The 12,971-nt window shown below is 42.9% G+C and overlaps 1 protein-coding gene across 15 annotated transcripts in view; it reads right to left on the reverse strand.

Moving 5' to 3' along the window:
- LOC310706466 (disks large homolog 5-like) overlaps window positions 1-12,971 on the reverse strand; it is a 103,447-nt gene that overhangs the window by 13,359 nt on the left and 77,117 nt on the right. For 7 of the 15 annotated variants that reach the window (XM_083502289.1, XM_083502281.1, XM_083502284.1 and 4 more), the window contains exons 18-28: window positions 12,726-12,870; window positions 11,932-12,053; window positions 10,763-10,855; window positions 9,601-9,769; window positions 7,285-7,362; window positions 6,428-6,590; window positions 5,032-5,165; window positions 4,122-4,286; window positions 3,315-3,498; window positions 2,419-2,567; window positions 209-379 (exon numbers count right to left, since the gene is read on the reverse strand). In XM_083502289.1, the coding sequence (XP_083358415.1) occupies window positions 209-379; window positions 2,419-2,567; window positions 3,315-3,498; window positions 4,122-4,286; window positions 5,032-5,165; window positions 6,428-6,590; window positions 7,285-7,362; window positions 9,601-9,769; window positions 10,763-10,855; window positions 11,932-12,053; window positions 12,726-12,870 (1,573 nt within the window). The remainder of the gene's footprint in view (window positions 1-208; window positions 380-2,418; window positions 2,568-3,314; window positions 3,499-4,121; window positions 4,287-5,031; window positions 5,166-6,427; window positions 6,591-7,284; window positions 7,363-9,600; window positions 9,770-10,762; window positions 10,856-11,931; window positions 12,054-12,725; window positions 12,871-12,971) is intronic. The other 8 variants (XM_083502293.1, XM_083502291.1, XM_083502287.1 and 5 more) reach the window with 4 other exon arrangements.

Consider the following 12,971-nt stretch of genomic DNA (forward strand, 5'->3'; position numbering starts at 1 on the left):
AGCAAGCATTAATTTGGTGGATTAAAGGGGAAAATGTGGTGTTCTCTTATGTTCCAACCCACGGACCAAAATTAAATATGGATGCCATCCATCCCTGTCTAAAAGCGCTGTGGCAGAATGAAACACTTGGCTTTTGTTCATACTTCATCGTAACTGCCCGCTTTTAGCAATGAGGCAAACACCACTTGTATCTCAGAGATTTAATTACATGTATTTGCTGGGAATCTGTCCTCTTTCCAGCTTTTGAGCGTTTTCATCCAGCTGCCACGCCATCCAGCAGCCAAAGTTCCCCTGCGGTAGAGTGTCATCGACATACAAAATGTCATCCTTCTTGAAGCTCAAGTCCTGCTCCACTTCTGCCATCCGGTCATAAAGTGCCCTGCAAAAAGGGAGAGATGAAGAGACCCATTTTATTTTATTTGTTTTTTAAATTTTTCTTTTTTTCTTTTTGACAAACTAATAATCATAAATAAATAAGAATAAAAATGTGCACCCACCACCGAGACCATTCCATTGTAACTATCCAACCTCCCAAAATTTCAACACCTCTTGCAATGGTTTGACCCCTTTCCATTTTAACAGTACAAATTCTGCAAACACCCTCCATATCTCCTCAAATCATTTCTCCTGCATATTTCCTGTCTTACCTTAATGGCACGTGTTAATTTATCATTAATAGCAATATCCCTCATCTCTTTATACCATTATTCCATTTTATATTCTGCTTGCCCCTTCTAATTCCTAGCCATAGTAATTTGTGCAGCTGTCAATAAATTTGTGAGCAAGTCCTTCATAGCTTGCAAACCTTCCACCCCATCATAAATTGATAATAATGCTATCTCTGGACTTTCAGCAAGCTTTAACCCAGTGATTTCAGTAATCTCCTTAAAAACCCTTTGCCAAAAAAATTGTACATATTTACGCTTTTTATTTTAACAATGCTTTATATCAGAGACTCCAGGGTGTGAACCAGGAACCTCCAGATTTGAGGCTGGGACTTTGCTGAGTTGAGCTCCTTGGGACTATGCATACTTGAGCCCCAGAGGCGTCCTCAGGTTCAGGACAGAGAGGGCATGTCAGTCCTTGCAATTGGTAGGCAGCAAGGAGCCTGTGGGATGGCAAGGCCTGGGAGAAATAAATACTTCTTCTTCTCATGCCTGGTGAACAGAGTAGTAACTTAAAGCTCCCACTTCTCCCTCTATAGCCATTTCAAGAATCCCAAGTAGGAGGCGACCAGTTCCAGGGCTGATGCGGACATGATTGCCCACAGCCTTTATCTACCTGGGGGTGTATATTTATATTGTTAATGGGATGGATTCAGACTAAGATTGATGAACTTAATTCCCATTGATTTCAATGGGAGCTGAGTAAGTCATGACTAATTTTATCTCAATGGGACCCAAGTTCAACTAACATAGTCCAGACCCAACCCATCAAGAGGGGTTTAGAGCTATGCTTCACCACTGTATCATTGTGCTTCAGGGCATATAATACATGCTCTGGATGGCTCAGCTGGTTAGAGCACGGTGCCGATAACATCAAGGTTGCAGGTTCAATCCCCATTTGAGAAAGCTGCATATTCCTGCATTGCAGGGGGCTGGACTATATGACCCTTAGGGTCCCTTCCAACTCCACAATTCTACAATTCTATTATTTTACCCTTTACATTAGAGCCATCTGTTAAAAGGCAGTCCAGCAAAATATCACAAATGCTGGTGGGGCACAGAGGCTAGGAATTTTAGTTTATTCAAGAGTTTATATTATTAAATATATGTTATTTAATTGTGTGCCTAAATTACTTACTTAAGGCTATTCAAGGAGTTCATGACTGAGATAAGCTTTGAATCAGAAAACTGCTGGCTCACTTATCTTTTTCTCTTTTTTTAAGGAGATGTTCTCTCTTTTTTTAAGGAAGTGCTCTCTCTTTAAGGAAGTGCTCTACTTAGTCATCTTCACAAATCTCTGGGAGGTAGATTAATAATATTCAATTTTACAGCCTATGGAATCATTCAAGAATCCTTAACAGGGCTGTGCTGGGCCTAAGGCCCACTTCCCTAATCATAGAATATCCATCCTTCAGGTAATTAAGGGGAGATTATTAAATTTTGTAGGCGTGCTCTTGAGCTGTATTCATAAAAGTGGGAAGCATGCTTGCTTCTGTTGACTATAGCATCAAGTAACAACTTTTATGTATAAATAAACCATTGCAGATTTACCATTGCACTGGAGACAGTGCTGTCCTGTTCCCTATAGTCAGTTCAAACACAATGTACACAATGTTTCAACGCAGCCAATTTACGAATTCATCCGCAAGCCATCAAGTGCTGAAAGTTCAAGAGATGTTCATATCTGTGTGAATTAGCCCACAGTTGTAGCAGATGAACAGTCACCTGGTTTACCGATTGAACTTTTACATACCTGACATAGAATCCGTCTCCAGGTAACTCTTTGATCTTGTTGAATTCTTCTATTCTGTACTGAGCTTTTATTCTAACATTTTCACCTGGCTTGAGCATTTCAAGATAAGCTTCTTCGGCTGTTTTGTTCCGCATGTCAACAGATCCATACTTGGGGGTGGGGGAGAGGGAGGAGAAGCAGAAGAAACAAAAACACTTGAAATCTCCAATCGGATGCATGTGTCTAACAAACCAAACAATGAAAAGGATGTTATGTGGGACTAGAGAGCCTGACTATGCCAAAAGAGGGGGAAAGGAAATACATTCACAGTGCATGAAGAACCCAGTGTCTTCACTAATGGAAAAATGGGGAAATGGCAACCCAGTCCAAAAATACAGCTGGGCAGCACAAGTTTTCAGAAACGTCATTCATTGGAGAATGTCTAGGCCATATTTCATCCATGCATCACTGCTCTGAATCTTAAGCATCCTTGCTGGTCTCAGGTGACATTCCACCTCAAATTTTGTACATTTTCCAACTGAGACCTAATAGATTTCCTGCTTATCTAAACCTTCCTCATCACACTAGAATATTTGAGGGCCAAACTACATATCAGATGTAGATGTACAATTATTTTTCCTTATGGTATTTTATTTTTCGTCTCCAAAAGCACTAGCAGTACCCTGGAATCTCAAATGAAGGATCAGCTGGAGTGGCGGTGGCATGTGGGTGCATGAGAAGAGGAAGAAAACAAGGGATGAATTCCCCTTTCCATGCTAACTATTTTTGTCCACTAAAAACAAACAAACCCAAGCTGCTTTTCCTTTCATGGGGGAAACTATGGATGTGTTTTTGCATCCACAGATTCTGCAATAGTTTGAACCACCAACCACCTTCCTTTTATATCTACTGCTTACCTCAAGTATCATGTCTCCAAGCACCAGCCCATCAGGTCCTTTGGCAGGGCTGTCATCTTCTACATCGGACACAAAAATACCATGTAGGTTTCCACCACAGATCTGGATTCCGAGTTCCACTTGGGACTTCTTAATGGTAATTGTTCTAGGTTCAGGTGTCCTCTTGCTGGTGTCTACAGAATTCCTTTCAATGGCAAGAGAAGAAGAGAAGACACCCAAGGCCTGTTTGACAAGCTGATCCTCATCAGACACTGCTCCTCCAAACCCTCAGCTCCAGCCAGCCCTTAACCCCTGTTCCCTTGCTATCTCTCAGCTCTCAGCAAGAGAGGCCCCAAAGATGTCCCAGCTGCCCCAATCTGTGGCATTATTTGGCAGGAAGGAACCGACTCCTTTCCACCATGCAAGGCTTTTTCCCCAGCCAGAACTCAGTACCAGCACCTCTCAGGTGGGCACCATTGCCATTATAAAAGAAGAAGGGAGGCATTCATGGTTGAGTTCCAGCACCTGTTTTTCTAGACGAATAGCACTGCCACCATGGATCCAAATTCAATGTTCCTCTTGGGAACTCCCACTCCCTCGTGCTGAATTGCTTGGCCCCGGAGAAGGGCAATGTGAGGACCAAGCTCCTTGTAGAAGTGGAGCCCTTGCTTTCAAATTTGGCACTCAGCTTTCAACCCTACTCCCCTTGAGTAAGTCTAGAAGACAGAACAGCTGCCCAACCCCAAAGATGCAGAGAAAGAGAAAGAGAAAGAGAAAGAGAAAGAGAAAGGGAGAATCTTCATGAAGTGAAATGAGGAAGCAGGTTACCTGATTGAATTGCGGGGACTGGTGGTTGGGGTGGTCTGCTTGGATGGAGGCGTCATGGTCCCTTCATCCTGTTCGCTCACAGTATCAATTATGGAATGGCTGTCAGGGGTTGCAGCTCCGCTGCCTTGTGGAGTGGAATGGCTGCTCACGGGTTCTAGCCGGGAGCTCAAGTTAGCAGAAGGAAAAAGAAGAATACCCCAAAAATTAAAAGCTGATCAACTGCATTATATCTAAACAGTTTCAGATATTTAGATATTTAAATGGGTGCTTAGATTTTCATCCACAACCTGCTCCAAAAGCTTAAGGATGATTGCCCCTGCTGCCTATAGAATATAGACCTATCCTGGTCCTGGCTAGCAGCTGAAGTGACTGGCATCTTGATTATTCTGGGATCAGCTGTTCTCCCCCAGCAGACAAAAGCAGCCAGTCCCAGAGTGAGCAAGGCACAACTGCAGTAGCCTGGACTAGGAAGGGTTGGTTGGTGTAGATGGCAGCAGCTCTGTAGAATGTACTGGGTGCTGGCGGGATGGAATCTGCTCCTGTGAACTGGATTCCAAAACAGGTGAGAGGTACCTAAAAATACATGCACTTCCTGTGTAACATATAAATTTGCTGTCAAGAATCCCGTCCCCCCGCACACCCTTTCACTGCTTCAGACAAGTGTTGTGATTGGCTCTTGGTTTCGACACCCAATAAGGAGGTTCAGCCTGGGGTTGTTGACATGGAAAACAATATGCACTCTTCCCACCAGTCGTCCTCAGGGAGAATATGTATTTCACAGTGGTTCAATTCAAACATCATAGCAAACCACAACTAAGGAAGCTTAACAATTACAGCTATCTGCCAGCCTCCAGATGCCTGATCCGAGGCCAGGCGTAGGCCATCCTGGATAAGGGCTAACCAATCTTACCTTGATCGTGAGTGATTGCCAAGTTGGAACATGTGTAGGTTGTATTGTGCTAGAATAGTTATGGTGTCACACTGCTGTCCGATGATGAGCCGCGCTTGCTGTTCTGTAGCATTCCGCAGATTTATTCCATTAAACTGTGGGAGGAGGAGGAGGAAGACACATTAATTCAGCAGCACATTCCTGCTGATGAAATAAGTATAGATTTCCCCATTTAACTTCACATTGCTTTTTGAAATTTGACACACACCCCCCCCCCCGATTTATTGGATCTGTAGCGCAAGATATTTGTCGAGTTCAAGTCAGGGTGGATAGGAATGCCATTATTGATTCTATATTATTTAATTACCACTTTGAAGAAAAAATCAATGGCATCATAAAATCTTGACAATTTGACCTGACTGCTCTGTAAGTGGATAACTTACTGACCTACTTAAGTACAGAAAGCTTTTCCTAAATAGTATTTTTTTAAAATAAAAAGCCAGCTTTTTACATAAGAAACATTTTAAACACACATACAATGAAGTAAATGCATTTCAAATTTGATTAACATTTTTCTGAGGCTGGTGGGATACCAAAGACTAATTAACCTTTAAATTTTAAGTAAATTCAAGGGTGCGTGGAAACACAAGCCTTGTGGGCAATCCCTCTGATCCAAATAGGTGCTCTTTGAACATTTGTCCAGGCCGAAAAGTTTGATCCAGTAGCCAGCAATGAACATCATACATTTGGAAGCTGAATAGGTGAGTGAAAGAGGATGAGCACTACTGATGACAATTTGACTGGCTTTGTTTCCTCCTATGTTAGCCGCTTTGAGACTCCTTAAAAGGGAGTGAAAGGCGGGATATCAAATCCAAACTCCTCCTCCTCCTCCTCCTATTGGATTACGCCAATATGAGTAACAACTTTGTGGGACCCCCATGCTCTTCTTTTAGGCATCCAAGACAGCAATGTTGTGAAATTTGATTGTAAACATGCCAAACAACTTAGCAAGGGGGTAAGTCAAAAGAAGCTCCCACCCCATCTTTTAGAATTCTCACATTACAGCTTAATTCAAAAGTGCAATCTGTGAATGTGGCAACGCATATTTCTAAATGTGTGTTAACATGCAGGAATACTCATTGGGGACCCAGAGCAGGTTGCTGCTCCTCCAATGGGCGATACAGACCCAAATCCCTGTTTGGTTCATTTCCTGTGTTTGTAGGTGGCAATTTCAGGCTACTGTAGAAATAGCAACACACTAAGTACATTGTGATATCCATTCTGTTTATGAAAGCAAGTTGATCCGCAAATAAAATTGGCAATTTGTAAATGCCGGCATCTAAACCATTTGGAGCAAGCTGCCCCTGGTGTAAAAATAGCAGCATTGGTCAGCTTACAAAGGTCAGAAAACCTTTACCTCCAGTAACTGGTCACCATATTCAAGGCCAGCCTGATGGGCGATGCTGCCACCAGTCACTTTAGAGACAAAGATCCCACCATTTTCACCACATACGATGGAGATTCCTAGTGGCTCTGAGCCCTTCTGGACTTTGACATGCCGCGGTTCTTCCATATAAGGCCTTTGGGAGGAAATGAGAAGGAGGAACCATCAAACCATGGACACCCCAAACAAAACGGAACGAATTACGCAAAAGACATGCACTACTCATTCCCACCCTAACCCTTAAAAGCAGACGACCACCTTAAAAACAGAAATGCTGCAAGAAGCAGCATTGCCTTAACACCATCATGCAATGTATGGTGGCCAAATCAATTAAAACGAACATTTTAAATGCATTTAGAGAGAAGAACAAAAAGGGAGGGAAGAAAATTAAAACACAAGAAGTAGAAATTAAATGATGAGTTTGAAACAAAACACACCTTTATCCATATTATATATAGGTAAGCGAACATATATAATATGCATTTTAGAAAATGTTTTAGAAGGAAGCCTTACGCCAATTTACAAAGAAATGTGAGATCCTTAAGAGGCAACAAACATAAATATAACATGGTAAGGCAAGAGCAAGGAAAGCACAATACCAATATTTAATATTTGTATGCAGGGAACACAACATTAGTCAATGAAAATTAAGCAGCTGTAAAAAAATCAAACCATTAAAAATGGTCAAGCCATTAAAAATGGCAGCTTGCATGGTAGGATTGCAATTACCATGCAATTTTTCCTTTGGGGGGAATTATCCAAACATGTAAATAGCACAGGGAAGGTGCGCAAATACTGCTTGAGAAGGACAACCTTTATATCAAGCCAACCTCAAACTCCTTAGTGAACAGAACCTTGGCCTAGGAGCCACAGGGATTCTCAGAAAAGACCTATTACGGAACAAATATCTGAAAGATGCAGAGGGGTGCAGAAAGGAAGAGAAGAAGAAACACTTAGAAAGAGAGATCGTAACAACAGAGACTAAATTGAGACCAGAATTCAAGCCCCATGAAAAGTGCAAGTCAAGCCTTGGTACCAATTTCCTACCAAACGCAGCTCAACCCTGGTTTGTGTCAACTGTTTGACTGACAACTCCTAGTGGCTGCGATGCATGCACCATTCACCTGCATATGGCACCAAGGCCCCCAACCTCTTGACTTTGGGTAGTTTCAGGCATGCAAAACCCTGGGCTAAACTTCCACTATTGGTAGGGACGGAAGCCGCAGCTTTCTCAGCCATCTTGCTGTTTGCACAGGGAAGTATCTGCTCAGTGGGTGGTTGGGTGACAGCTCCCAGCTTCCAGCAAATTGTTTGGCTTCTTACTCCAATTCCCCCCTTTCCCCAAGGTGCAAGATTAACCACAGACTCTTGATATCCGCTCTAAGGCACTTGTACTCTTGTGGGTACTCTTGTACGAAGAATAAACACAGTGAATAGAGTACATGATACATTTCTATTAAACGCATGCATGAGCTGCCCATGCCAGAGAAGCCAGACCTGGCCTGGTTTCTGGGCAAAACAGTCTTTGCATAGGTGCTTTTTTTGGAAAACAAAATGAAAAAAGAGGGGTGTGCTTTATAAACATTATTTCCAAAGTATTGTTTTTGTGAGAGTAGCAGACAGGGCTGTAGTGAATAATAATAATAATAATAATAATAATAATAATAATAATAATAATAATAATAATACTCTTATGACTGGAGATAGAAGCCTCTGCTACAGTCAGTTGGCCTGAGAGTCCACTGGCAGCCCCAAGCGCTCTAGCCTCATGTACGACCCAGCCCTTGGTATATATGGCACCTTCCTCCAATATTATTGGGGGGGGGGGTTGGGGAGCTGGGGAAGACCACCAGCCAACCCATTCACAGATTAATGAATATGCTCCAAAAATCCACCAATCTGTAAGCTACTTCTGTCCCTCCCTGCACCTTTCAATGCTTTGAACGGGAGCTTCACAGATTTGGTCATGCATAGAAAGGGACACCACTGCCTTTGCTCAGTGTGATGACAGGCAAGTCTCTGTGATTCCGAATTTTGTCATGAATCTTTTTGTAAGAATCTTTCATATTCCCTGGAAAAGCTTTGCTCAGATGCAGTCAGCTCCTTTGGGAGTTTGTGAAACTGCCATGAGTTTACATAGCACCTGCTTAACCTTAAGTACAGAATTGGAGGGGGGGGTAATACTCAGCACAACACTAACATCTTATCATACTTATCCCTCAAGCAGAAAAGATGGGGCAGATCAGAGTTGCCAGACCTTTCTGTTTCATGTGTCACAGAAAGGGGTGTCATCACGGTTCAGATTGTACTGCTACCTTTCACCCTTCTGCTACCCAGAAATTGTTTTATTTGCAATGGATTATGCATGGATCACTGGTCACCCTTACTTTGACCGCAATAAAGTCAGGAATGCCCTGGCCGCGGTCCTTTCTTTTCTACAGCGCAAGAGTGAAGCCTCTTCACATGCTGTTCAACCCTGCAAGAATTAAAGATCGTACACACATATGTCTTCATTTAGACATATGTAATTCTCTCTCTTCTTTCCATTTAGGTGCATGCCTTCGCTCATCATACTGGCCATGTGCTGTTAAGTGAAAAGATCTCCAAAATGGAACAGTCAATCCAAGAGCAATCATGAAGCAAACCCATGTAAGCTGTTAACGCATTCCTTGTTGTGTTTGCTGCCAGAAGGGGGGCATCTATGTGATCTGGCACCTGTACCTTTTCTGGGAGGGACTGCTCTCTGGAACATTGGTCCTCAACAACTGGGCCACCCTAATGTGGGCTGCACCAGGGGTCCAACCCACACCTTTGCCGCTTTTCTCCATTTTTTAAGAAAAAAGAATGCAAAGCAGAAAGTTTGTGGGCACAAGGACAGCCAGGGGACATGGAAGAGAGGAGCAGAAAGGTAGCATAGGTAGTAGGGACTGGGATGGGGTGGGGTGGGGGACAATCAGTCAAAGTTTGCAGATTGGGGTCAAAGGCAAGTCCCAGATTGAGAAAGGGCTGAAGGCTACTGGTCTAGAAGGCTGCAGTTTCTGTTCTTAGCACATTTCCCCCCTTTCTCTAGCTATCCCCCCCCCCCATTTACACATTTAACCACTATTTTAACTAGCCCTGCCTAAGACATTTACAGAATAACTTACTTGTCTTTTCGACGTTGCCCTACAGATACTGGGCTCACCGAGATCCTGGGCAGGGTGGAAAGCGAGTTCTGCGACTGGCTACTGGCGAAGGATGAGGTCTCTAGGTTAAGCGGTGATTGCGGTGGGGTTACCAGGCTGGGGCTGCTACATTCGGAATGAGACAGTGAACCTGTATAGAACAGCACAGGAGCAGCCATGGCAGTTGGATGCGTTGCAAAAGTTATCGGGGAAGTCACACCGTTACATTACATTGGCTTCCAGGTGTTTTTAATAGTGGGCTTCCAAGAAGAACAACACATAATGTTGAATTATGTGCACTATTTAAAGACTACTCCACCACTAGGATATGATGGGAAATGGGGAAAATTTATAACTTATCTTAAATACCATTGTAAACAGTTAATAGGATTGGAATACCACTTGTAGTTTAAAGGTGAATTTGGGCACAATGGAGAGGTAAAAGATTTGGATTATCATAAAAGATGCAGGAGGAAACGATTAACAATAGGACCCACAAAGGGGAGGAGGGAAGTCCAGGAGATTCTCTGAAATCCTGTTTCTATGTTGTATGTTGGATATGTGTAAAACTATAATCGGAAAAACCAAATAAATAAATTAAAAATAAAATAATAAATGCTCTAATGAATTTTTTGGGGGGTTTTCATACTAACACTGAGAGGTTGAGGGTGTAGAAAGAACATTTTTAATATGCATGCACTAGACACATATGGGATGGGAGTCATGTCCTTGCTCAAAACTTGGATTGCCCAATGTTCACCGTGGTAACCTCAAACTCCACCTTGAGCCCCCCCTTCCTAACCCTCTCAATTAAAAAATAAATAAATCAGGGTCTTGTTTGTTTCGTTTTTTTTAATTTGGGGGTCGCCTCTCTTTGCGCCTGTGTTGTATTTGTGAAAGGAGCGTGCATGGGTGTTTTACCTGGTGCTTCGGGGAGGAGGCTTTTCTCATCCCATTACTGTGTTTTTCTTCTACAAAACGGCTATGTTGTGGTACCCATGCCAGTTTCTTAGATTTCCAAATGTGACCCCGGGGGGCCCACCAAAGGTGGAAGGGTTCCCTGCTCTAAACACTGGCAGAACTCTTCATTCATGCAGTAATTCCCAAGAAAGAAATGATATATATAAATAAATAAATAAATTACCCCTATCAGAGCCAATGACGGACCTCGGGTACCTTGGCGTCCATGGTATTTTTATTCGTTCTGTCCTATATTGCAAGTTGCTGGAAGAACCTACTTTAAAGGAAAAAGGAAAAAGAGTCAAGATTAAGAAGAAAGAGGAGATAAACTCCTTTAGGCCCTGAATTCCACAAGAGATCAGCAAGATTTCTGCTGTAGCAATATAAAGTGGTCCTCTGGAACAAGCTTTATTATTTAAGAGAAAAATCTTAACTACATGCTCTGGTAGTTAAATGGAGATATATCAGTCACATGGGGGACATCTTTTTTCAAAAAAATACAAAACCAAAAGGAATGTATGGGTAAGGAATGGGGCACCATTGTCCCCTCCCTGCTATCCTTCTCCCAAATACTTTCCTCCTCAGCTGAGCTCAGATATTGGAACTGTGCTCAGCTGGGAGAAAAACATTTGAAGAAAGGGTTCTGCATACAGGCATAGGCAAACTCAACCCTCCAGATGTTTTTGGGACTACAACTCCGATCACCCCTAGCTAACAGGACCAGTGGTCAGGAATGATGCGAGTTGTAGTCCCAAACCATCTGGAGGGCTGAATTTGTCTATGCCTGCCTTACAGCCTTTTTGTTCTTAAAAACAGGACCCTTCCCACCCCTGTATTATCGAGAAACTGCTGTCTTTAGCTACAAACACACACCACTCATTCTGCAAGGGCCTATGGAGGCTCACATCTTTCTCAGTATGAAGAATGCAATTGGGATAAACCAAAGAAAGTCATCTCCAACTCCCTCAAGCACAATTAAAGAGACGTTGCTCTGTTCTAGCTTTTGTAATTCAGACAAGGAATCATGTGCAGTGGGCTTGTAATATGACATGGGCAGTGCATGGGGCCCGACACAGACCTTACAAGGGCTGCACAAACCCAATGATTCACTCCTGTGTCTCATAGGAGGCTGGCACATGAACTAACTTGGGAGAATTCTAGAAATCTACATGGCAGCACTGCAGCAGCATTCCTGGAAGTTTTAATGGGCTGTCTCTGAGTGGCCAAAGACAGAGAACAGAGTCTGAATCTTGCAGCAACAGCTAGAGAGAAAGCTGAATATTTTTTCCTCAATTGCACAGACTTAGGAAGGAAAGAAATGGCCTGCATTGCCCAATTCGAAATGCCACTTACCAAGTCTTGCGCTAGAAGGCAGTGAATTTGAACCATGCGATGACCTTGTGCGTGAGTTGTCAGAACACTCACTAGAGTGCTTGTGACTCAGGTCCAAACTCAGACGGCCCTGGTGTTGAGCACTACAACACATAGAAAAGCTGGGTGTTACTGGTTCAGAATCACCAATCACCCACTATGTGTGGTTAAGACACAATCCTGACATATGAAAGTGATCAGAACACAACAGCAGAATGGAGACGATTCACCAATTTGCTTGTGGGGAAATAAATGGAAACAAAATGGTGGCCTTCATGTACCATTTGGTTGGATATAATAATAATAGTAATTTATTATTTATTCCCTGTCTATCTGGCTGGGTTTCCCCAGCTACTGTGGGCAACTCCCAACAGAATATTAAAAACATGATAAAAGATCAAACATTAAAAACTTCCTGATACAGGGTTGCCTTCAGATGTCTTCTAAAAGGCAGATAGTTTATTTCCTTGACATCTAATGGGAGGGCGTTCCATAGAGTGGGCACCACTACCAAGAAGGCCCTATGCCTGGTTCCCTGTAACCTCACTTCTTGCAGGGAGGGAACCGCCAGAAGGCCCTCGGAGCTGGACCTTAAGCTGGGGGTGGAGATGCTCCTTCAGGTATACTGGGCCGAGGCTGTTTAGGGCTTTTAAAGGTCAGCACCAACACTTTGAATTGTGCTCAAACACTGCTGAAAGCAGAACAGAAAAACAGCTAGACTTTGAGTCAGATCCAGCAAGCTTCTTTTTTTCCTTTTTCCTTTTTTTTTTACATACCTGGGATGCATATGCTGATAACAATATTGGCTGGCAACAGAAGGGCAATTGCTGGTGTTAACTCTATGGCTCCAAGCAGTGTAAACAGGATTTCTCATAACAGCTGTTACTGCAGGACATGGTGCAATGTTTCGTGGTACCGTACCTATAGGTTGTGGAACAATACATTAATTAAGTGCTGAAGGTTCATTCAACAACAAGAAAAAATGCATCCCGTAACAGCATAAATGATAGCGCCTCTGCTTA

The sequence above is a fragment of the Podarcis liolepis genome, assembly GCF_965112155.1.
Source record: "Podarcis liolepis genome assembly, chromosome: 5".
In the NCBI taxonomy this organism is placed as follows: domain Eukaryota; kingdom Metazoa; phylum Chordata; class Lepidosauria; order Squamata; family Lacertidae; genus Podarcis; species Podarcis liolepis.